The 20,558-nt window shown below is 41.5% G+C and overlaps 1 protein-coding gene across 2 annotated transcripts in view; it reads right to left on the bottom strand.

Moving 5' to 3' along the window:
* The window catches only part of usp34 (ubiquitin specific peptidase 34), a 44,370-nt gene that overhangs the window by 4,126 nt on the left and 19,686 nt on the right, over nucleotides 1-20,558 (bottom strand). For both annotated transcript variants that reach the window (XM_077523110.1, XM_077523111.1), the window contains exons 27-70: nucleotides 20,367-20,508; nucleotides 20,187-20,287; nucleotides 19,314-19,550; nucleotides 18,900-19,028; nucleotides 18,709-18,828; nucleotides 17,704-17,787; nucleotides 17,194-17,280; nucleotides 16,914-17,114; nucleotides 16,122-16,204; nucleotides 15,202-15,242; nucleotides 14,956-15,080; nucleotides 14,678-14,830; nucleotides 14,401-14,505; nucleotides 13,471-13,526; nucleotides 12,652-12,959; nucleotides 11,431-11,594; nucleotides 11,264-11,329; nucleotides 11,040-11,186; nucleotides 10,169-10,225; nucleotides 9,998-10,075; nucleotides 9,825-9,919; nucleotides 9,465-9,637; nucleotides 9,032-9,167; nucleotides 8,888-8,966; nucleotides 8,508-8,561; nucleotides 8,331-8,426; nucleotides 8,093-8,157; nucleotides 7,934-8,009; nucleotides 7,783-7,830; nucleotides 6,921-6,986; nucleotides 6,761-6,841; nucleotides 6,588-6,673; nucleotides 6,218-6,386; nucleotides 5,891-5,965; nucleotides 5,629-5,780; nucleotides 4,775-4,928; nucleotides 4,652-4,696; nucleotides 4,321-4,425; nucleotides 3,897-4,044; nucleotides 3,527-3,831; nucleotides 2,024-2,353; nucleotides 1,180-1,337; nucleotides 996-1,074; nucleotides 789-915 (exon numbers count right to left, since the gene is read on the bottom strand). In XM_077523110.1, the coding sequence (XP_077379236.1) occupies nucleotides 789-915; nucleotides 996-1,074; nucleotides 1,180-1,337; nucleotides 2,024-2,353; nucleotides 3,527-3,831; nucleotides 3,897-4,044; nucleotides 4,321-4,425; nucleotides 4,652-4,696; nucleotides 4,775-4,928; nucleotides 5,629-5,780; nucleotides 5,891-5,965; nucleotides 6,218-6,386; nucleotides 6,588-6,673; nucleotides 6,761-6,841; nucleotides 6,921-6,986; nucleotides 7,783-7,830; nucleotides 7,934-8,009; nucleotides 8,093-8,157; nucleotides 8,331-8,426; nucleotides 8,508-8,561; nucleotides 8,888-8,966; nucleotides 9,032-9,167; nucleotides 9,465-9,637; nucleotides 9,825-9,919; nucleotides 9,998-10,075; nucleotides 10,169-10,225; nucleotides 11,040-11,186; nucleotides 11,264-11,329; nucleotides 11,431-11,594; nucleotides 12,652-12,959; nucleotides 13,471-13,526; nucleotides 14,401-14,505; nucleotides 14,678-14,830; nucleotides 14,956-15,080; nucleotides 15,202-15,242; nucleotides 16,122-16,204; nucleotides 16,914-17,114; nucleotides 17,194-17,280; nucleotides 17,704-17,787; nucleotides 18,709-18,828; nucleotides 18,900-19,028; nucleotides 19,314-19,550; nucleotides 20,187-20,287; nucleotides 20,367-20,508 (5,386 nt within the window). The remainder of the gene's footprint in view (nucleotides 1-788; nucleotides 916-995; nucleotides 1,075-1,179; nucleotides 1,338-2,023; nucleotides 2,354-3,526; nucleotides 3,832-3,896; nucleotides 4,045-4,320; nucleotides 4,426-4,651; nucleotides 4,697-4,774; nucleotides 4,929-5,628; nucleotides 5,781-5,890; nucleotides 5,966-6,217; nucleotides 6,387-6,587; nucleotides 6,674-6,760; nucleotides 6,842-6,920; nucleotides 6,987-7,782; nucleotides 7,831-7,933; nucleotides 8,010-8,092; nucleotides 8,158-8,330; nucleotides 8,427-8,507; nucleotides 8,562-8,887; nucleotides 8,967-9,031; nucleotides 9,168-9,464; nucleotides 9,638-9,824; nucleotides 9,920-9,997; nucleotides 10,076-10,168; nucleotides 10,226-11,039; nucleotides 11,187-11,263; nucleotides 11,330-11,430; nucleotides 11,595-12,651; nucleotides 12,960-13,470; nucleotides 13,527-14,400; nucleotides 14,506-14,677; nucleotides 14,831-14,955; nucleotides 15,081-15,201; nucleotides 15,243-16,121; nucleotides 16,205-16,913; nucleotides 17,115-17,193; nucleotides 17,281-17,703; nucleotides 17,788-18,708; nucleotides 18,829-18,899; nucleotides 19,029-19,313; nucleotides 19,551-20,186; nucleotides 20,288-20,366; nucleotides 20,509-20,558) is intronic.

Here is a 20,558-nt window from a genome sequence, read left to right as displayed (position 1 = left end):
TTAGTTTGAGCTTTTAAAAAAATGTGTATTGTGTGCAATAATTAAAAAAAGAGCATGGTAGCGACATCATCTGAAGGTGCTTTTCTATTGGCTGTTGCTAAATGACGTCACTTTTTTTTAAAAATTAGTTTTCAGGGTGGTTCCATTAGTTTTTATTAGTTGTAGTTATTTAATAAATATTTAGTTTTAGTTACTTTCAGTACTTTTTTTTTTTTTACTCTTTGACTGCCAGGCGTTATAAAAACAAACCAAAAAAATCCACAGTGCCAGCCACTTTTGAGCATTTTAACTCATCTTTCAAGGCAAAAAGAATATTGTTTGCCTTTATTACATATACAATGTGGCTACGAAATGAAAGATCGCATTCCATTAATTGGAATTTTACTAATCATCATGAAATGTCTTTGGCAGTCAAAGAGTTAAATGTGCATTACTTGTGTGCAATATTTAAAAAAACAAAAAAACATCTGAAGATGCTTTTCTATTGGTTGCTGCTAGATGACATCACTTCCGTGTGACACATTTTCAATCAACCTTATTCTGGTAAAATAAATCTATTTAAAAAAAAAAAAAAAACACGCCCAGAGGCTAACGCGTTCAATTAATTGCCAATGACTAAAATGAAGAACATTTTCCCATAATTATAGTTTGTTTGATAAACAGAAAATGTTTCAGTTAGCTTTTGTTTTTATTTGATTTTGCTAACGCAATGTTTGGAATTGAGTTGTTTTCCCCCATGAGTTTTGGAATAAGCTTGCCTAAGACAAAGCTCGGCGGCAAACGTTTACCTTTGCGCTGCAGGTACGGCCTGGTGGCCTTGAGCACCGACAGGAAGATGGAGAGCAGCTCCACCAGGTCGCCCGTCACGTGGCAGGCGGTGGCCTCGTGGTACATCATGTGCAGCGTGTTGAACGACTACAAAAACAAACAAATAAACGCTGGCGCGAGTCGCACAACAGTCGCTAACGATGCGATGTGCAAGCGCCGCCTTTTACCTCCGTCATGAGGACGAGGCCTCGGTTGAAGACCACCAGCAGTCGGTCCTCGTCGTTCTCCAGAAGGACCCGGAAGGCACTAATAAAAAACAAAAAATGCAAAACATTCCGCATATCTGATTTTAATAATTGAAGTGGAGCGAATTGGAGAGGCCAACGGAGGACGGATGTTGGACGGGCGTACCTGATGAGGGTGGTCCAGCACGAGCGTCCGTCCAGACATCGCAGGTAGCAGCTGATGGTGGTCTTCTTGAACTGCTTGACGTCGTCCAGCTCGTCTTGGCGCATGTCCGCCCGCTGCGCCACAAACAGCTGCATCAGGTTGAACAGCTCCTCCACCGCCTGCGGGGGGCGACAGCACGGCACGCGGAAAAACGGTTTAGTCGCGTTTTAGTCAGGACAACCATTTTATCCCTGTATATTTTGTTTGTCACGAGATTATGTTAAACATTTCGGAGCTAAAAATATTTTAAATACAATTTTCTCATGTTTTTTTTAATGACATGCTAATGAGAGTTGAGCATGTTAATGCTAAGTTAGCATGCTAATGCTAAGTTAGCATGCTAATGCTAAATTAACATGCTAACATTAAATTAGCATGCTAATGCTAAGTGAGCTCGCTAATGTTAAGTTAACATGCTAATGCTAAATTAGCATGCTAATTTTAAGTTAGCTTAGCATGCTAAGCTAATGCAAAATTATCTCAGCATACTAAGCTAACAACTTCACATACAATTTCAGCAAGCTACAATGGCTCCATGCTACAAGCTAGCAAGTTAGCGGTGGGATTAACATTATTATTGGAACTTTATAGCGGTTGGATTCATGTTACGTTACAACTAGGGATGTAACGATAACCAAACATCACGATACGATTGTGGGGAGGTTGGCGATACAAAAAAAAAAAAAAAAAAGATACACAATATTGTACAATACAGCAATGAACAATATAAAAAATATATAAATATTCCTCCACATATTGACTCTGTTCACAAGCTGAGCATTCTGCCGGCATCCGGCGAGCGTACCCTGGGATACTGGCCGGCGTGCGGCGTGAGGTTCTTGAAGGCCCACTGGATGTTCTGGTGCGAGGCCAGCTGCCGCGCGAAGGCGGGCGATTGGTCGCAGCACATGCGCAGGATGCCGTAGTAGGCGGGCAGCATGCCGCGGTTGAACAGCACCACCTCCTGGTCGTCGTGGTCGGCCAGGATGTAGTTGAAGGCGATGTTCTTGGTGACGGCCGGGTTCTGCACCACCAGGCGCACGTTCTCGCCGCAGTCCACGCACACGTTGTACCAGAAGGACAGCAGCGCCTGCTTGTTGTGGTTGGTGGCGATGGCCGGCTCCGACAGTTTGGGCTGGCCGCGGAACGACGACGACGACAAAAACAAAAGGACGTCTTAAACGCAGGGACGACATTTCTGGGTTTTACAGTCAACGTTTAGAGGTCTGCACGTCATCAGTGCAGTGCCGAGTTGGGCCACAACATGCCGGGGCAGTATTGAAAGATGTGCAACGTCATGGAAAAAACTTTCACAAACACATTTTGCTGTTCAATTGTTTGTTGCTGCCAAAGATTATACACTCCACAATTACAAAACCAGCATCATCCTTAAGAAAAGAAAAAAAAAAAAGACTGTTAATACTCATTTTTGAGTCCTTTAAATTTATACTTTTGCACCTTTTTTTTTTTTTTTTTTTTAAATAACTGAATTTTTTTCCATCCAAAATGAACTTGTATAATTAGTGTTTCAAAGAATTTTATTTGTCTTAATATTTTATTTTATTTTATTATTATTATTTTTTAAGTTAAAACTTTTTCTTGTTTTGTACCAAAAAAATATTTATTGCACAGTGCAAAAGCTGCACTCCAACTTTTCGCCAACATAAATAAAGAAGTAAATAAATATATATATATATATATTATAATAAATTCTCTTTGATCCAAAAATAACTTACAGAATTAGTGTTTATTTTTTTATTTAATTGATCTAAACATTTTTAAATGCTTAAACATTTTCTTGTTTTGCACCAAAAAATAACTACTATAAATAAATGTATATTATTATAAATATATATTATAATAAATTCTGTTTGGTCGAAAAATAACACAATTATAGTGTTTCAAATTTTTTTTTTTTAAATTGATCTTTATATTTTTAAACGTTTAAACATTGTCTTGTTCTGTACCAAAAAATAACTACTATAAACAAACAACTAAATATTATAAATATATATTATAAATATATATTATGATAAATTCAGTTTGGTCCAAAAATAACTTACATAATTATAGTGTTTCTATATATATATATATTTTTTATCTTAATATTTTTAAATGCCTAAACATTTTTGTGTTTTGTACCCAAAAATTACTATAAATAAATAACTATATATTATGAATATATATTATAATAAAATTCAGTTTGATCCAAAAATAACTTGCAAATTGATCTTAATATTTTGAAATAATTTTTCTCCCCCCCGCCCCCGAATAACGGAGCAGCAGGCAGGTGTGCGAGTGCGCGTACCTGGAAGAGGTTCCACAGGTCCAAGAAGTAGAGCGAGAACATGAGCTTCTCGGTCTTGGAGATGAGGCAGTAGGTCATGAAGCTGAAGTACTGCACCAGCTTGGTGGTGCCGTGCACGGCGGCGTCCACGTAGAGTTTGGCGCGGGCCAGCAGGCCCAGCAGCAGGTTGTACACCTGGTGCAGCACCGCCGTGGTGTCGGGCGACAGCGGCAGCTCGCGCGTGGGCAGGTGCAGCGAGCGCGTGGAGCGGAACATCTGGCGGAACGAGTTGCTGGGGATCAGCGACACCAGCAGGTACGCCGCCGCTGCGGGAAGAGAAACATTGAAAAACAAAACAAAAACGGCGGGGTGGGTCGCCGCTTCAACGTACAGGTGCGCACGCGAGGGTAGTTGTGGGCCAGCAGGAAGCGTTCCACCCAGTTCTCCATGTTCTGCAGGACCCAGCTGTGGGCCAGCTTGTTGCGAGGCGTCTGCACCGCCAGCCAGTCCAGACACTGCGACGGGTTGTACTCGATCACCTGAGCGGCAGGTAAAGAAGGAAAAAAAAAAAAAAAGGAAAACTGCTCATCACGATCGTGTTCATTTTATGCACCATTTTTCAATCTAGTCCACTTTCACTCGTTTTTTGTTCATGAACTAAAATGTCCATAGATTTTAATCCAGATTTTATGAAGTGAAGGACATTTTCGTCTGTTATTGTTTATTATTGAGTGTTTTAGCCTCGTCGAGTTTATTTTGAGTCCGGTGGAAAAAGTTATTTTGTTTTGACAGTGACATAATTGGATTGGTTTTACCTCCCAGATCCTCTGCAGGATGTAGGTGGTGAAGGAGGGCATCCCCGGGGGGCCGCCCATCAACTCCATCAGCATGGTGAGCAGCTTGAAGAAAGGATTCGCAGCCTGGACGCACCCAAAAAAGGTGGCAGCAGAGTATAAGAGATCAGCCATGTTGCAACAAGCTCTTTTTGACAGTGTTTTCACCAGGAATGTGAATTACAATGAAACTTAGCTATATTCTAATGCTAATTGCTGCAAAACGGAAATACTTTTTTTTTTTTTTAACTGATGAAAGAAGAGACTCAAAAATGGCTGCCAGTCAACGAGTTCATGGTGAAAAAGGACTTACCTCGGGCGTGAGTTTGGCGATGGAGGTGAAGAGCATGGATATGATCTGCAAACGCACACGTGAGAGTCGGCGCAAGTAAATAAAGAATATAAATAAATAAAAATCCAACAAAAGCGGCCGTACGTGCTCGGCCAGGCGGTTGTTGTAGCGGCAGAGGCTGAAGATGAGGTTGCACGTCTGCCGGATGTTGATGCCGTCCCGGATGTGCTGGAAGAGGAAGGGGAAACCTTTGCCGCCCGTCAGCGCCGCCATGTCGCTCTGGGACAGCGTCAGGTGCCTGACGACATCGTTTAGGTGCAAAATTAACTGACCTGAAAAAGTCTGCCTATGATGAAATGAAAACGCACTGCGTGGAAATTAACTCTGTACAATTGGTACAAAATTACACTTTTTTTTTTTTTTTGGAAAAACAAAAGATGCTTAAAGGATACTTCACTTATTTAGCCCATTATAGAAGCAAAAAGTTCCGATTTTGACTAAAATTAATCTGATACGTTCATTATTTTTCACGTACAATTAGTACGTTTAAAAACACATTTTGCAACTTGCTGTCGAGTGAAAATGACATCACAGGGGCTCATGTAACCAATCACAGCTCAGCTAATATTGCAAACAATTATTGACTTACTTATCGGCTATCGACATTGGCCCTTTCCAAACGACGGCTTTATCGGTATCGGTTGAAAATCGCATTATCGTGCATCCCTAATATTTACTGGGTACTTTACTGATTGCAAGAAAAAAAAAAAAAAAAAAACTAGCAAAGAAATGGTCATAAGCAGATCTCCCTAATTTGTCAACACTTTTTTTTTTAATGGGATTTTTTTTTTTTTTTCCCCTGGAGGGATTACTGATGACTTGCATATTATTGCACGTGTGAACTGTACCCATCTGTGAAAGTGCGAAAAGTTCTAAAGAATCAAAGAAAAGATATCATTGATGGACTGAATGGAAAAGAAGCGTTTGGATCCCCGTACCGCTCGGAGCGCGACTGCTCCACCAGGAGCGCGATGAGGGCGATCATCTTCTCCAAAGCGGCCGGCCGATACTTCTCCTCGGCCAGGGACAGGATGTCCTCCTCCTCGTCCTCCTCCTCCGCCTCCTCCTCCGACAGAACCTCCACTTGTGGCTGAGGACGGAGCGAGAGAGAGAGCGAGAGAGTCAGCCCCGCCCAGACAAAAGAATCGGGGTCAGCGGCGCGTGTCGCGCTCGGTTTGGCGCCGTCCGCATGGCGCTCACGTTGTCGGCTCCTTTGGTTCCCATGTAGAAGTGCACCATGATGGAGATGGCCTGCAGCGACAGCAGGAATTGGCTCTGCAAAAGAAAAAAAACATCAATCGGACATTTTATCAGCTGCAACAACTAAAAAACAGCTGAATCATCAATTCGCTGTTTGCTTGCAGTTTTTTTTTTTTTTACACATATAAAACTTTTAGGGTCCCGAACATGAGAATGACTAAACAATAACAGCGATTGGATTTTTCAAACTGGTCAGCTCTAATAATGAGTAAGTTTGATTTATTGACCCTTTTTCTTTTCATTGCAAATAATCTGGAGACGGCCCACCTCCTCCTCGCCCATCTTGGCAAACTCGTAGAGGAATGCGAAGTACTCGGTGAGGTGCTTGCTGTGCGGCTTGACGCCGTGCTCCATGATGGACAGCAGCGTCTTCACGAAGCGGGTCACGCACGAGCGGCTGCCGATGTCCTCCACCGAGCCGTCCATGTCGTCAGACCTGAAGACAAAAAAAATTTTTTTTAAATGGAGTACTCATTTCCATATTTTTTTTGGGGGGGGGAGGATATGAAATGAATTCATTGACTAGATCAAAAAATAATTAAATTAAAAAAAAAAAGATCAGCGTTCTAATTTTTGTCAGAAAAATAAAATTAGAATGAAAGCATTGATTGATGGATGGATTGCAAAAGGAACGCACCCGTCCTCCATGCCCGGCTGCAGGTAGAGGTGAGCGTGGACCGGCCTCAGCCGCTGGATGACGTGGATGCACAACCTCTGGAACATCTGGCCACACACACAACAACAATGAGGAGGCGCTCACAACATGTCAACGGATGATGAAGAAGATGAAGATGAAGATGAGGAAGGCACCTGTCTGACAATCTGATTGGGACACTTGATGAGGATCTGCATGGGCCACCAGTTGTCATCCGCCATCCTGTCCAAAAACCACTGACGGACGGACGGACGGACATGGTCGACAATCATAATCATAATCCTCATCATCATTTGTGTGTGCGTGCACACGCACCTCGCAGGCCCCCTGGCTGTTGTTGAACTGTTTGGTGAGGAGTTCGATCCACTGCAGCATGGTGGGCTGTCGACACATACGCACGCACGCACGTGACATCCACTTGAACGTTTCAATTTGGACGCGTACAACGGAAACACTGACAAACGGAGCTTGTTGCAACATGTTCCTGGCTGATCTCTTATACTCTGCTGCCACCTGTTGGCTGTCTTTTTAATAACTACCATTGCTTTAAGCCACCTCTTCATGTCAGAATCTGCATTACAGACTTCTGTATGCTCTTGCATTAAAAAAAAAAACAAAAAGTGGGAGTGAATGACAAAGTATTAAAAACGTTTTTACACGGTTTTGGGCTTGAATGGGTTAATGACATTTTTATTATTTATTGTTATTTTAGATAATTTTAGTATTATTATTAAATCAATTCAAGACATTTTAAGACTTGAAATTTAAGACCAACTTCCCGGTATAGTCTAAAATATTTATGGATAATAAATGTGATATCGTTGATAGTACTTGCATATTAGTTTATTGTTTGTTTAAAATAAATAAATAAAGAAAGAAAGAAAAATTGGAAGGGGGATCTTGGAAAAAAACAAAAAACAAAAATCATTAAAATCGCAATCATGAAAAAAAAAGCAACTATTTTTTTTTTATTATTTTCTTATTCCAAATTTATTCCAGATTATTTGAGTACCCTGTAAATTGTATGCAACTTTATAAATCGGTCTACCCCTAATTTATTCCTGGCACTGATGAAGAGTACGCCTCAACACGACTGGGATCGTTTTTGTTTTCTTTGTTTATCTGCTTGATGTTTTTGTGTGGTGAATTTGAATTCAGCAGCACGTGCAATAATGACCTTTTCCTTGGAGTGAATGAAGGTTTCCAGGACGAATGACGTACTGAGCTGCAACATGAAAAGCAAAACAAAAAACAAAACAAAAAAACAGACAAGGTCAACGAGTTGGAAAACGAGCCTCGGTGAAGCACGTGATGAGCGCGCACGTTACCTTTGCCGTCATGAGGGAGACGGCTTTGGGGTCGGGCAGCGTGCTGGGGATGCTGCTGCACAGATGCCACATGAAGCTGAGGAGCAACAACATACAAACACACGTCATCATCATCATCATCGTCATCATCATCATCGTCATCGTGGCGCCAACACTGACCCAAAGTAGGTGTGCTCAAATATGTTTTTGTCCTGGAGGAACTGCATGTTGTCGTGCCAGATCCACTTCAACGGAGACAAACCAAGAAATCCATTCAAAAGGAGACACATCACAACATTAAGAGAAATAAAAAAATTTAAAAAAAAGACGTGGTGTCAAAATTCTATCGAAAAATATATAATAGTAATTAAAATTCTAATTATTAAAAATCTGAAAAAAAAAATAAGGCGTCTGGTACCTCCAGCAGGTCCGGTGAAACGTCAAAGGAGAACTCCTTGGCGTTGTCCTCCTGAAGCTCCACCCGCTTGTAGAACAACATGTAGGCGCTGTGCGTCTGGCCGACACACGCAAGATGGCGTCACCGTCACGTCGGCGCAAACGCAAGCAAGCACAAAAAAAAAAAAATGCTCCTCACCTTCTCAAAGGAAAAGTCCATGAACTTGTCCGTCACCGAGTCGTACGTTTTAGTCTGGAAGAAAAAAATAATAATAGATTTCAATAGCTCATGTATATTTACAAAAATGAAAATATAATGACAACAATCTTGTGATTAGACTGATAATTTTTTTTAAGTACTATGTGATAATATTGCTTATTATTGATATTAATAGTGCATTTTAAAAAGAGTTACTTGCACCCCCAGTTGTAGCACGGCAACACAGATCCTATTGAACGTTAGCATCAAGCTAGCAACCTATAAAAATGCCGCAGCAGCAACAAGGATGTGCACCACCTACACCAAATGGTACTTCCGCCTCGCCACATCCAATATGGCGGCAACGTCATCGCTCTTACCGTCATCTCTCCGCCGAAGCACTCGGAGGCCAGCTGTGCCGAGTCGAAGGGCTTGACCTCGGCGTCGTTGAACAAGTACCTGCACACATGCCGCGATCAAAATATGACACGCGTGCGAGCGAGCATCGTCGTCGTCGTCCTCACCACTTGTTGTTCTTGTACGCGTGAGGGTTGACGATGTCTCGGATGAAGCTGTAGTAATGGCCGCCGTCCGCCGTGCCCGTGTGCACCGTCACGCCGATCAGGTCGTACTCGGAACTCTCGCACGCCTTCGACTCGCCTTTTTACACGCCATCACGCAAAAAAAAACAAAAAAAAAACATGAACACACACACACACACACAAAATAGGCAGAAAAATATATAAACAAAATTTAAAAAAAATAAAATAAAAATGTAAAAAAACAAAAATAATGTACAAAATAAAAAACTAATGTAAAATAAATAAAACAAATATAAAAAATAAAATTAAAATAAAAACAATAATAAAACAAGGTAAAAAAAAAAAAAAGTAAAAAAACAAAAAAAAACAAAAAAATTTGCAATAAAAAATAAACTAAAACAAAGTACTCCCGCACCATCTTTGCGCTCCCCTTTGGCCATGAGGAAGTGTTCGGTGTAGGGCGTCATGTCAAGGCGCAGCGGGAAGGAGAAGTGCGTGTTGACCTTCTCCTTCATCATGGTGACCATGTTGAAGGTGTAGCGCATGGTGTTGAAGCTCAGGATGCCCGGAAGCTTCTTGAAACAAGCCCTGCGCGTGCGTGCACACAAATCCGCCTCATTTGCATTTATTCAAATACAAATTGTGCTTAAATAAATGCCTAGAAAATTTTGTTTGCAAAAAGATGAAATGCTGAATTCTACATAAACGTGCTTAACTAGATTGCAAAAAAAAAAAAAAAGCCATTTTAAATCAAGCCAATACTTGTTGCGTGTACCTTTTCTCGGCGCGGACCTTCTTCCCGCAGTGCGAGCACGTGTACATGTTGTCGCCCTCCAGCGTGTCTTTGATGGTCACCTCGTCCAGAGACTCCTGAGTGTGCGCACACATCATCATCATCAGCAGTGTCACCGATTGGCGTACGCTGGTTTGCGTCAACGATGCACTCACGTAGATGTTCTTCATGTCGGCCACCTGACACCTGACCGTGTAGAACTCCTCGGCCGTCTGACTCACGTGGTCGCAGTCCTGCGCGAGGCAACAAACGGCCACAGAACCGAGCTCAAAAACGTTTCGCCCGTGACGGAGGAGGAAATTGTCGCCGCGTCGCGTCACACTGACCAGAGAAACCACGTTGTTGGTGATGACGCCTCCGAACAGAGTCTTCACCGTGTTCTTCTGCAGGAAAAAAAACAAGAAAACATTTGCAGGCAAAACAATGCTTGACCGACAAGCGACAGGAGGTGGAGAATGAGAGAGGTGGAAGGAGGAAGAGGAGCAACAGAGAAGAATAAAGGAGGAGAAAAAGATGACGAAAAAAGGAGAAAGGATTAAGAATGGAGGAAAGCAAAAGAAAAAGAAGTGGATGCAGAGGAAGAGGAGGTGGAAAAAGGAGAAGAGGAGAGGAAGGACAAAAAAATGGTAGAAGACAAAGAAGAGAGACGAAGAGAAAAAAGGAGGCGGAAGTTGAGGATGACGAAGAAGAAAAAGGGAGAAAAGGATTATAAGATGGTGAAAGAAAAGGAGGTGCACGCAAAGGAAGAGAAGTATGAGGGAAAGGAGGTGAGAGGAGAAAGGACAAAGGAGAAAGAGGCAGAACACAAATGAAGCGAAAGACAGAAGGATGAGGGAGGAGGAGACAAAGATGAAGAAAAGGAGAAAAAGGATTAAGAATGGAGGAAAGCAAAAGAAAAAGAGGTGGACGCAGAGGGAGAGGAGCTACAAAGAGGAGAAGGAGAAATGACGAGGATAGAGGATAAAAAAAAATGGTAGAAGACACAGAAGAGGAAAGATGAAGAGAAACAAAACGGGGAGGAAGAAGAGAAGATGGAGTGGAAAGAAGAAGACGCAAGAAGAGAAAGATGAAGAGGAGGTGGAAAGAGGAGAAATGATGAGGATAGAGGAGAGGAAGGATAACAAATGGTAGAAGCCAAAGAAGAGAAAGATGAAGAGGAAAGGAGTAAGGAAGAAGAAGAGGAGGCGATGAGGTTACCAGGTCGTGCGACATCTCCTCGATCTTGGTGATGAGGTCGGTGAAGAACTCCGTCATGTCCTTCTGCTCGCCCGTGTTGAGCGGCTGCTTGTCCATCGTGTACGTCTTGCAGAAGGGTCGCGGGTTGTACGCTTTCCTCTCGCTCTCCTGCACGCACACGCACACGCACGCACTAGGTGAGCACCAGGTGGCACCCTTAAGCCTCAAGGACGCGCGCGGCTCACCATCAGGTACGTAAACATCTTCTGGAGCTCCAGCAGAGTCGTCTTGTGTTTGATGTCCTCGGCGTACTGCGCACAAAAACGACAACGTGCGGCGATTGAGTGCTTATGACGTCAATTTGTCAGGATGAGGATGAAGAGGAGGAGGAGGAGGAGGAGCGGGCCCACACCTTGGCGGTGAAGACGGCCTGGCGGGCTTCGGGGATCATGTAGAGCTGCTGGATGGTGGACGCCAGGTAGCAGGTGGCGCCCAAGTTGGTGAGGCCCACGAAGCGACACTCGGCGCGAACGTCGTCGTGAGGCCAGTAGTCCCACTTGTACGGCGCGTGAGACGCTGACGGGCACAGCGACAGGAGGGGGAAAACATTTTTAAAAAATCAACATCTAATTTTGGTGTGGAGATCAGATGGAATTTTTTTTTTGTTAAAAAAAAAAAAAAAAATCATGTTCTTGTAAAAATAAGAGTTTTGTTGTAAAATCTATTAAAGTCAGATATTTATCAAAAATCGAAAGATTGTTGTGCAGGACAAAAATAATCATATATTAGATTTTTATAAATCTTCAATTTGGGGGGGGAACCAAAAAAAATCCCAAAAATGATTGAATTGTATTTTTATGGTGAAAGGAGGTGGGAAATTCAGATATTCAGATTTTTTTATTTGGGGAAGAAAAACACGGGGGATTTTTATTGAAATTGAAAAATAGGATTTTTAAAAAGGAGAAATTAATTAAAAATTTGATTTTTTAAAGAAATTATGTATTTATTTATTTATTTATTTAAAACAAAAAAGGCAATTGTATTTTTATGGCAAGAGAAAAAAAATCTAAATACTGATTTTCGTGGAAAATTCAGATTGTGAATATTGATTGAAATTGAATTGAAAAACTTATTTATTTAAAAAAAGACTGAATTGTATTTTTATGGCAAGAGAAAAAAAAATCCTGATTTTTATGGAAAATTCAGATAGTGATTTATTATTTGAGGAAGAAAAAACATTGTGAATCTTGATTGAAATTGAAAAATAGAATTTTTAAAGGAAGAAATTGATTTAAAATGTTATTTTCTTTTAAACAATATTAAAATTTTGACTTATTTTGTATTTTTATGGTGAGAAAAAAAATCTGAATGCTGATTTTTGTGGAAAATTCAGATAGTGATTTTTTTTTATTTGGGTAAGAAAAACATTTGATTTTTTGAAAGAATTTTTTAAAATGTATTTTTTTTAAATAAAAAAAAGACAATTATATTTTTATGGTGAGAGAAAAATAAATTAGACAGATTTTTGTGCATAAAAGTCAAGTGAAATCAGATTTCTTGGTGGAGGTGCAGGACCCAAAAAAAAAAAGAATTTCAATCAAACGTTTGCTTGGAAAAGCGTGTACGCGCTCACCCTGCATGTGCTGCGCCATGACCCAGTTGTGCAGCAGGCGGTAGTTGTCGGCCGAGCCCTTGACCGTCTCCACCAGGAGGTCGTAGGCGGCGGCGCGGGCGGCGTGCGACTTGCACTTGGGCTGCGCGCGGTCCGCCAGGCTGGGCAGCAGGAAGAGCAGGTTGTGCACGTCGCGCAGGAAGTCCTGGCCCTCGCGCGAGAACTTGAACGGCGGCTTGTGCTTCAGGACGCTGGTGGCCAGCCGCAGCAGACCCGTCAGGCCGTCGTCCTCGATGCTGCCGCCGTCCTGCTGGTCCAGCATCTCGCGGCTAAAAATGCTATTGCAATTAGCTCAATTTCATCATTATTCTATTCAAAACACTGACAAAAAGCTTGTTGCAACATGGCCCTGGCTGATCTCTTATACTCTACTGCCACCTGATGGCCGTTTTTTGTAATAACTACCATTGCTTTAGGCCACCTCTGCATGAAAGCCTTCTGTATGTTCTTACATTAAAACAGTGCTTCTCAATTATTTTCTGTCATGCGCCTCCCTAGGAAGAAGAAAACATCATGCGTCTCTTATTTAAAATCTTATTTAGATTCAAAACAAAGAATCAGTCTGCTTTCATGTGGAGAATATTGACTAATATCCATCTGCTGGCTGAAATTTTGACCATTTTGTACAATCAAGTGAAAGGAGGTGGAAACAATTTGCGCATTAATGAGCTCATTGACGAGCCGTCCACCGATGGCTTCATTGTTGCGCTTCCACTAATGATCATGCTGACACGCAGGGAAATAACCGCCGGCGTAAAAGACAGACAGTGTGTGTGCCACCTTCGTATGCAGTCTGCCAGGTGTCGTGCCAGGGCATCCAGGTCCAGCAGGGTGGTCTGCAGCGAGACCGTCGCCGACAGAGAGAGGAGGGCACAGATCGGACCCGAGGTCAAACAATGACAACAACAACAACAACGACGACGACAACAATGACGACGACGATTGCCAGCAGCAACAAATGGGCAACGTGCACACCTCCAACTCAACACCTCAAGAAAAAAAAAAAATAATCCTCAAAATATCCGGACCAAAAAAAAAACTTCAGACTCATCAAAAAAGACCAAGTCTCACATAAAAAAACAAAAAAAAACAAAAGGAAATCTAAAATTCTGCAAAAAAAACATTAAAAAAAAAAAAAAAAAAAAAAGACAAAACCTCTTGTGCACATTTAAAAAAAAAAAAAAAAAAACCTCAACACATCTACAAAAACAATTCTCACAGAAAAAAGGAACTTTCACACATATTAAAAAAATAAATAAATACATTTTTCTTAAAAAAAAACTCACAAAAAGAAATTCTAACATACAGCATAAAAATAATAATAATTAAAAAATTTCTTCAATACACAAAATACTCATCAAAAAAGACCAAGTCTTGCAGAAAAAAAGCAGAAAAAAAAAAAACATCTCTTGCAGACACAAAAATTTTTCATGTGTAGAGACTCATTAAAAGACTTCTCACAAAAACTCACACCAAAAGAACCTCCACATACAGCAAAATAAAAAAAATCATCCACAAAATAAACAAACCTCTTCCACGGAAAACCTCAAGACAAAAAGAAACTTCACAGCACACTCAAGTCTCACGTATCCTCTCACACACACAAACAAAAAAAACAAAAAAACTTGAACCACAAACCTCTTGCATATAAAGATTCCCCGACAAAAAAAATAAATAAAAAAAATAACCATGCTGGCTGTGGCATCCCACCTGACTGGCGTCTTTGACGTGGATGTTGTCGACCAGTTTGCACAGCAGCCAAAAGTATTCTTTGCACCCGCTTCGAAGGGGGGGCTCGTCCGAGTACTCCTCCATCTAGACACAACAAAGACACAACAAGTTGATCACCAATTCAACTTGTAATCTGAAATTGGTTCAACAATTCAACAAGTCATTTGTTTTTCATTGCAGAAACAGATTTGAGATTCTCTCATTTTCGTTTTTCTCAATGAGGTCACCGAAGTCCAGCGCGCACGCACGCACGCACCCTGAGAGGTTTGACGGCTTGCGCGTCGGGCAGAAACTTGAGCAGCGTGGAGGCGGCCAGCAGCAGGAAGGATCGGTTGATGGACTCGCCGCCCTCCAGGCCCGACAGCGACAGCTTGTACAGGCCGTTGCACGCCTCGTGACGCACAGACGGCTGCAAACAAACAAAAACATGTTCAAACAACATTTGGTTATAAAGGGAGTCATTCATTGTAAAACAATTTTGTCTCGCTCGCCTCGCCGAATGACACAAAAACGTGACGACGGGGGCGCTCGTACCTCGGGCACCAGCAGGGTGAGTTTCCTGAGCCAGTCGTGCAGACGCTCGCTGTCGGCCAGGCTGGACTTGACGGACGACGAGCAGTGGGCCCAGCTCACCAGCAGCCACATCGAATAGTGGGTCACTGGACGCAAACATGGACGACAACAACGAGCTCGACGGCGAACAAAAAAAAACAAAAACTTAGCAGCAACAAAAGTGCAACTAGCAAAGCAGCAGGTGTCGCAAATTGGAGCGGCGTTCACCTTCATGTCGAGATCTGTGATCCGACTGGGCCTTCAGAACTCTGCAGCAAAACAAACAAAACAAAACAAACAGCACGTCGCCAAGGTTATTCGAGCTCACACAAAATCGTGAAAAAATAAAATAAAAATAAAAAAACAATTTTTTACAGTTTTACAAAAAACAAAAACTAGCCAAAACTATGTTTTATGCTTACAAAACTAATTATAGCACAAATGTTGATCGTTTTCGTCTTTGGTAATTAATTTAGTGCATGAGCCTTTGGGGATGATTTTAAAATGTGATTATAAGTACATTTATTTTGATATGAAGTAGAATAAGGACGTTTGAAAGTGTTACAAAGAAGTGACGTCATCAAGCAGCAGCCAATAGGAAAGCACCAAAAGATGACGTCGCTCCCATGCTGTTTCTTTTTTAATATTGCTCAAAATACACATTTAAAAAAATAAATAAATAAAAAACTAATACTGAAACTAAAAATATTTAAATAAAAACAATTAAAAAGAAACTAATACTGAAACAAAAACTAAGTATTTATAAAAGAAAATCTAAAACTAATACTGAAACTAAAATGAAATATTTATTAAATCACTAAAACTTATATAAACTAACAGATCCATACGGAAAACTAATTAAAACTACATTAAACATGAAAAGAAAAAACTTTAAAAAAAATAATTAAAATGATCTATAATTCTGTACATCACAAATTGATCACTTTTATTATGAATTATCATTGTAATGTAAAATTTTAACACTAAATTGAATCTATGTTTTTGTTGTTCAGATTTGAAGAGCCGTTTTATTCCCTCTTCCTTGCTGCTTTTTCGCGCTTTAGCAGCCACTTTACGCGCGCATCGCTGCCACCTGCAGGGCCGGAGTGGAATAGGCACGTTCCCGGTACGGCGGCGTTTGCGCCCACCTGTGCGCCAGGTTGTCGTAGGTGTAGGCCACGTTGATGAGCCGTTCGATCAGGTTGGTTCCTTGGACCAGGCTGAGGAACACCTTCAAAAGCACAACAAGACCGTTGGAGAACAAATTCCAACAAACGGTTCACAATTTTTTTGTTTGGGGGGGGGGGGGTTGAATATAAATACATTAAAAATTACCACCATGAACTTTTGTAATTGCAATCATTCATTCGGCAACTTTGATTCAGCAAAAAGAAATTAATAGCAAAAAAAAAAAAAAAATGTGTAAGAGTCATTGCCACTAATGATGGTCATTTAATGAATTACATGCAAGGTTATTTTAGTGAACTAACACAAAAAAAAACCATTTAATTAAAAAAACAATTTTGTTAAAGAAAAAAACAAATTTATTTTAAATGAAAATTAACAAACTACATTTTATGTTTACAAAACTAACTTTAATTATAGCAAAAAATGTATTTTATTTCCACGTCATGCCATAGTAGCCATTGTCATTGTGTGTCAAGTTGTTTTTCATCAAAAAAAGATGAGAGAAAATTTGATGTGAAATATTTTAGATCCAAAATGTTCAACATAATCTGCTGACAAAAAAAAAACAGGGATATTTAAAAGGGAGACTAAAACGTCAACAGTTTTTCTTGACTAAAACTAGATGAATAAAATGTGAGATTTATAGTCAACTAAAAGTGGACTAAATAAAAACAGGACGATTAAAAACTAAGAAGCGGGATTGAAAAAAAAAAAAAATAAATAAATAAAAAAAAGCCCGCAGCGCAGCCAACCTCGGTGAGTCTGGGGATGTGCAGACTTTTGCCGTGCTCCACGGCCGACTTGCGCGACTTGCCGGGCCAGGCCCGCTTGCGCTGGCCGTCGGCCAGGCCCGACCAGGAGAAGACGTCGTGGTAGGCCAGGTCCAGGTCGGCCGGGTCCACCGCAAACTGGCAGATCAGCTTCAGCAGGCACGCCAGGCAGTCCAGAAGCCACTGGACACAAACGGGAAGGAAATCCGACAATCAAATCGCCTATTTTTTTGTTTTTCCTTCCTTGGTGCTGGCGGCTCACCACAGTCCAGGACTCCTGGTCTCGGGGCTCCAGGATGGCCGAGTTGAAGATCTCCAGCAGCAGCTGCAGACCTCCGGATGAAACAAACTGCAAGAAAAACAGCAAGGAGGAAAACAAAAATGAGGCAGCAGATAAAGATGGAAAAAAAAAAAAAAAGACGAAAGGATTTTGAAGCTGTGAGGCGGCCATATTGCTCCTCCCATGAAACCGCTCTCGCAACACCATCCTGTACATTTACAGATTACATACAGTACTTTATCATGTTTTACATTTTGGTCTTAATGATACTTTTTTTCCCCGCTATGTTGTGCAGCCCTAATAAATGATACGCTGAACTTTATCCAGCAGTCTGCTTGTGAGATGGGAGTGGTAAGATGGCCGCCCTGTGACTTCAACAGATTCCATGGGCTATCCAGTTATATATAAAATACAAAATGGCACACGTGCACGTTTGTGACACGCCGACTTCCTGTCGTCCGTTTTCTTTTTTTCTTTTTTTCCTTTCCTTACCTTGCAGCTCCACGAGTTTTTGCTGTTCTCAATCTGGTCCTCGCTGGAGTCATCAGAGTCGGGGTACAAGTCGCTGTAGCTGCCCTAAAAACACACACATGCGCACACGTGTTTAGCAATGTGTTGACTGCCTCAACCGTCAAGCGGGAGACGAATTGAAGCCAGATCGTCCGCCTGAAAAACGGGAGCAAGACCTGATTGATTGTACATGAACGACATCATCTCTTTGCCGCCTGTCGTTTGGCAGCAAGGCTGGGCAAAGAAGAAGACGGAATTCAGATTTGTTTTTGTTTTGTTTTTTCCCCCGGTCGGCTCATCGATGACATCATTGGGGGTGTGTTTGCTGCTACTAGAATAAGTATAGAGGGCAAATGAATAAATAATTCAACTTTAATTAGAAAGCACTGTCAAATTTGTGTGGGGAAAAAAAACTCGTAAATTTGCAAGTTTAGAAAGTGGCAAATTTGCGAGTTCATAAATGCATATAATAATATAATTACACATATATAATCATTATAATATATAATATAATATGTATTATTAATTAATTATTGATTATCATATATATATATATCTATATATGTTATTAATATATTAATATAAGTTTTTTTCTCTGACTATTCACCCCAACCCCCCTCAAAATAAAAAAAAATAAAAAAGAAATAAAAGATTATATGTGGCCCTAATATGCCGTCGCAGAAGAGTAACAAGAGAAAGTGGGAAAGAGAAAAAAACAAAACAAAGAAAAACACAAAAAAAGATACCGAAAAAGTAAGAGGAAAAAAGAGAAATAAGAAAAAATAAGACAGCACGAGAGAAAAAAAAAAAAAAAAAGATAAAACGAAAGACTGAGAAAGACGAAAAAATAATCACGCGCGTGAGAGGAATGAGGAAGTGACCAAGAAACAAAATGGACATTGATTTGAAGACGTCCTCGACCTTTGAAGTGCAAAGAAAGATGTCAGGAAAGAGAAAGCGTGGCGGGCGGTCGTGTGGCGTTCTGACCGTGGACTCCCTGTGGATGTGCCTGTTGGGCTTCCCCAGCGCTTCGATGATCTCCAGCGCGTAGAGCAGCTTGTGCGCACTTTTGATCCGCAGCAGCTCCTTCCAGCACGGACCTTCGTCCTGCAAATGAAAAAAACCACGTCAACGCAAACGCACAGCGTTGGCCCCGCCCCCCGCGCCACTGCGCCGACCATGCCGTCGTCCGAGATGCTCTGGAAGGCGCGCAGCATCTTGGGACACGTGGGCAGCAGCATGAGAAGCTCCCAAACGCGGCGAGAGAGGTTCTCGGCGTGCAGGTGCAGTTCCTCGCTGCGGGACGTCTGCCGACGCAAAACACAAAACGTCACACAACCACAAACAAAAACAAACGTTTCCCTCATTCGGGGCATTCGTCAGTCAATCGGAGCGGACGCCGTGACAGTTGCCTTCATATCTAGGATTGCGCAATATGATGTTTGGCTTTCAGAGGGTTAACTACTACTATGCTAGCTTTGTGTTAGCATATATAATGCTAGCACTGTCCAATTTTGGAATCAGCAAGATAATTAGAGTTTTAACGGGCATAAAAACGGATGCGTCGTCTGCGTTGGTGTCGGGCGACCAACCTCCGGACTGCGGTATTGGTGGACGCTGTCGGCGGTGGCGGGGGCGGGGGCGGGGCTGGGCGCTTTGAAGCAGGCCAGCATCTCCAGCAGGTCGAAGAGCGTGGTGAGGTGAGGCTCCTGCAGCAGCAGCAGCATGGGGATGTGCTCCTTGTGCGGCGGGGGCAGGCACGACGCCGGCAGCTGCGCGCCTTCGCCTTTGCGCTCGCGCCGCGGCGCTCCCACCGACACAAACACCATCTGGTGGCAAAGAAAAATAAAGAAAAGAAAAGAGGCCCCCGACTGAGTGCTTTACGTGATTGGAACGAATGCTAAATAAAATGGGCAATCAGAAAATGGTTGCCCAGAGCTCTATTGTGGATTTTTCATGTGTAGATGTTTTTGTTTTTTTAAATTATTTTTCTTCATTTTTTATTGTTTTTATTGTTTTAACGTAATTATTTTTTTTTGTAATTTTTTTTTATTAATTTTAATTTCTAATTTTTTTTAATAGCTGTATTGTTGATTTCTAATGTGTATTTGTTAGGGTTTTTTTTAATTGTTTTTAATAATTATTAATTGTTACTTTTTAATAGCTGTATTGTGGATTTTTAATGTGTATATGATTTGGGTTTTTTTATTTGGTAATTTTTATTTTTTTATTGTTTTAATATAAATATATTGTCTTTTTTAAATTTTATTTTAATTTTTTTAATAACCTGTATTGTGGAATTTTGATGTGTAAGTTTAATTGTTTTTGTTAATTTGTCCCTTTTTTTTATTTAATAATTGTTGTAATTTGTTTTAATTTGTAATATTTGAATTTGTAATTTATGTATTTGCTTTGGAACCCATGACCTTTGACCTGAAGACGTGCGTTTGGTCACCGTTCGGTACCTGCATGTCTTTGAAGCCCAGCTCGTGAAGCGTCTTCTCATCGTAGTCGGTGGTGAGCTCGTGGCCCGAAGAGATCATCCGCACGGGTCCCATCAGACCCTCTGAAAAAATACAGATGGAGCGACTGGCTCGCGTGACGTAACGGAGCCAAAACGGAGGCCGGCGCCACATGACGCGCACCTGAGAAGTCTCCCGGCTGGCGGCCAAACTCCTGCAGCTGCGCCTGCTGGTTCATCTGCTCCTTCTGCAGGTTTTCGTACCAGTGGGTCACCTCGGCGCGCAGGTCCGCCACCTGGTCGCTCGGGTACATCTCAATCGTCATCTGATTACGACAAACAAACAAAACGGGGCTGTCATTTTTCAGGGGAATCA

Source organism: Festucalex cinctus, chromosome 6 (assembly GCF_051991245.1).
Source record: "Festucalex cinctus isolate MCC-2025b chromosome 6, RoL_Fcin_1.0, whole genome shotgun sequence".
Lineage (NCBI taxonomy): Eukaryota > Metazoa > Chordata > Actinopteri > Syngnathiformes > Syngnathidae > Festucalex > Festucalex cinctus.
This window is presented reverse-complemented; position numbering and strand designations above follow the sequence as displayed.